Source organism: Plasmodium gallinaceum, assembly GCF_900005855.1.
Source record: "Plasmodium gallinaceum strain 8A genome assembly, contig: PGAL8A_v1_121, whole genome shotgun sequence".
Classification (NCBI taxonomy): domain Eukaryota; phylum Apicomplexa; class Aconoidasida; order Haemosporida; family Plasmodiidae; genus Plasmodium; species Plasmodium gallinaceum.
The window spans coordinates 1-3,262 of NW_021628279.1; the positions used below are offsets into that span (position 1 = coordinate 1).

The following is a 3,262-nucleotide window of genomic DNA, read 5'->3' on the forward strand; positions in this document are numbered from 1 at the left end:
CTATTTTAAATAATTAAAAAAAATTCAATAAAAAGTTATTTATGGTTGTATCTAATGAAAAAAATGTATTTTGTAATAAAAAAATAACAAATTTTTTTCAATTGGACTAGGAAGCTATTTTCAGCACTACCCAGCTTCATCGTTTATGGATGTGTTTTTTTTTTTATTCTCCAGAAAACATCATAATGGTTGAACTCCCTCATGAATACTAGAGTCTGCGAATGTGATGCTGCTTCTATCTGTTTTTAGAAGGCCTTGAACAATTTTTCTTCCTACTCATTTTTTCTTCAGCCTAATATCTAGAGATTTTCAAGTTTGTATCTTCCAGATTTGTCAATCATTCAACTTCTCATTGATAAGTTTTGAAATAAAGATGCCTTAAGGGACTTGTTTTACCCTTATATAACAGGAATTTTGTATCTGTTTTAATGTCTCATTTGTCAGAACCAATGCTGTGTTGTTTGTAACTCACTGGTATGATCAGTCTGACTTAGATTAAACACTATCTAGGCAATTTCATCCTTATCTTTGTGTTGCAATAGTCTCAACTTTGGAATTCTTTCACAAGATAGATAATTTTCTGACTAAGCATTTTGTTCATCCTAAAAGGTTGTGCAAGTGAAAAAATTCTTTTTTTTTTTTTTTTTTTTTTTTTTTCTTTGTATTTACACCAGGTGTTAATCTATAGAACAAAAACATTCTTAATTTTTTTATTTCACTTTTTGTAAAAAAGGAAAATAAAATAAGTTTATCATTAAATTATAACTAATAAAGTATGTAGAAATGAAATTATATATACAAACATATAAAGAGTTAAAAATTACTAAGAATTATAATCATTAAAAAGAAAAGTATATTACAATAATTTTAAAAAAAAAATAAAAAAATACTAAAAATAAAATGTAAATATTGATATTTTGTGGATGGAATATTTATATATATATATATATGAATACTCTCAAATACTAAAATATTAATATATATATAAACATAATTTTATATAATTTCTAACTTTATATAATTTCTAACTTTATATAATTTCTAACTTTATATAATTTCTAACTTTATACAATTTCTAACTTTATATAATTTCTAACTTTATATATTGAATATAATGATATTATAATTCAAAATTTTTTTTTTTTGTAACATATTCATATCTATTATAGAGAAATTATATATTATTAATATTCAATTTATTTTTCATCTTTTTAATTTAATTAAAATTTTTTTTTTTTTTTTTTCTTTTCTTTTCATTCCTTTATAATGGAAAATTTTGATAAATTCAGATGATTTTTTTTTGTGTCTACATTATATTAATAATATTTTTAATCAATTTTTTTAAAAGGAATATAATTAGAACAATTATTTGAATTATTTTTAATACGATAAATTCTATGGAATATTTTTCTAGATTTAAAAAAAAAAAACTTATTACATGTGTTTTTATTTAATAAACAATTTCTTGAATTTTGAAAATTTTCAGAAAAATTTAAAGTATCCCAATTATCTAAAATATTAAAAAGAAAATCATTTTTTTTAATATCATCATTTGTATAATCAAAATTATCACATAGTATTATAGTATTCATTTTTTTTTTTTTTTTTCTGTCTTTCGTATTTTGTAATATATCAATAAAATAATGTCGAAATTGAAATTTTTTTTCTTTATTAAGTGAAATATTGTATTCTAAATGAGAAGTATTAATTAACAAAATATTTTCATCTGGATTATTTACAGAGTTAATTAAAATTTTTATAGCATATTTGTCTACCATAGAATCGCAAAATGTAAATATTTCTTTTTTAATTAATTTGAAATTTTTTTTTAATATTAATATCAAAAAAAAATAATTTAATCTTTCTCCAAAAATATCTTCTATTTTAATTATTTCATAATCGTCTGATAATTTTTTTTCTATTATATCAATCATTTTATGCATAATTCCTTGAAAAAAAATTACAGGAGTTTTTTTTTTTTGTATTATTTCTACTGTTTTAAGGGTTTTACAAGTAACCGATAAACTAGATCTATCATTCGAAATACAAGTTAAAAAATTAAAATGATTTTTATTTAATTTTTTACTCATTTTAACTAGTTGTGTATCCTTTAAAGAAGATGTAGATTTGTTTTCTACAATATTAAATTGAAAAAGAGATTCAATTTCATAAATTTCTATATTTTCATTTTTTAAAAAAATTTTTTTTTTTTTTTTTTTTTTTTTTGAATATGTATCTTCGTATTTTTCCCTTTTATTATAAATATCATCTATACTAAGACTTTTTATATTACTACTATTGAAATTTTCTATATTTTCAATGCTTTTTTTTATATTCCTATTTTTAAAAATTTCTAATTTTCTAGTTTTTAATTTGTAACCTTTTTTTTCAAAATTAAATATTTTTCTTTTTTTTTTATTCTCTTCTAATATTCTATTTTCAATTGCTCGTTTTATTTTTATTTGAATATTTCCATCTGATTCTTCATTATCACTGTTATTAATACTTGCAGTTGTATCAGTATCATAACTATAATCACTAAAAACTGATTCAATATCTGTTATTTCTTCATTCTCATTTTCTACCATCTTTTACTAAAATAATTTTTTTTTTTTTTTTTTCTTAACTCTAAAAATTTATCTGAATTTAAAAAGTACACTTGTATTTTATATAATACTTTTCCTAATATTACTATTTATTTTTATTTTTTATTTTTTATTTTTTTCCTTTTTTTTTTTTTTTCAAATATAAATTTCTCACAATTTGTTTTAAAAGTCTACAAAAAAAATAAAATAACACAAAAACAAAAGAATTAAAAATAATAAAAATTTAAAAAAATAATGTAAATGGATGTAAAATGTTACAAATAAACATTTTTTGGGTTCCTTATGAATTAAAATAAGTAAAATAAATAATAATATAAATATGTATATAATACAAAATTAAAAAAAAAAAAAAAAAAAAGAGAAATAATAAAAAAGTCTAAAAAAAATATAATCTTCAAGAAATTAAGTTTATTAAAGTCTAAATACAAATGAAACCATTATTTATGTTAATGTGTAAATAATAAAATAATCAAATAAATTTTTTTATTTTACAATATAATGAAAAATTATATGGAAAATATATATAAGATCTTAAATGTCTAAAAATTAAAAATGAAAAAAAAAAACACTAACAGAGTTACATATAAGAATAACATAAAATTTAAATTATTTTTAATAGTTTAATTTATAAAAAAAAAAAAAAAAAAAAAAAAAAA

The 3,262-nt window shown here is 17.7% G+C and overlaps 1 protein-coding gene across 1 annotated transcript; it reads right to left on the reverse strand.

The window, feature by feature from the left end:
* Positions 1-1,328: 1,328 nt before the first annotated feature.
* PGAL8A_00449200 (conserved Plasmodium protein, unknown function) lies at positions 1,329-2,588 on the reverse strand (the record flags this gene model as incomplete). The annotated part of the gene is made up of 1 exon (XM_028673241.1): positions 1,329-2,588. One exon carries the CDS (start codon positions 2,586-2,588, stop codon positions 1,329-1,331), a length of 1,260 nt encoding a protein of 419 aa, XP_028529714.1.
* Between the last annotated feature and the right edge of the window lie 674 nt (positions 2,589-3,262).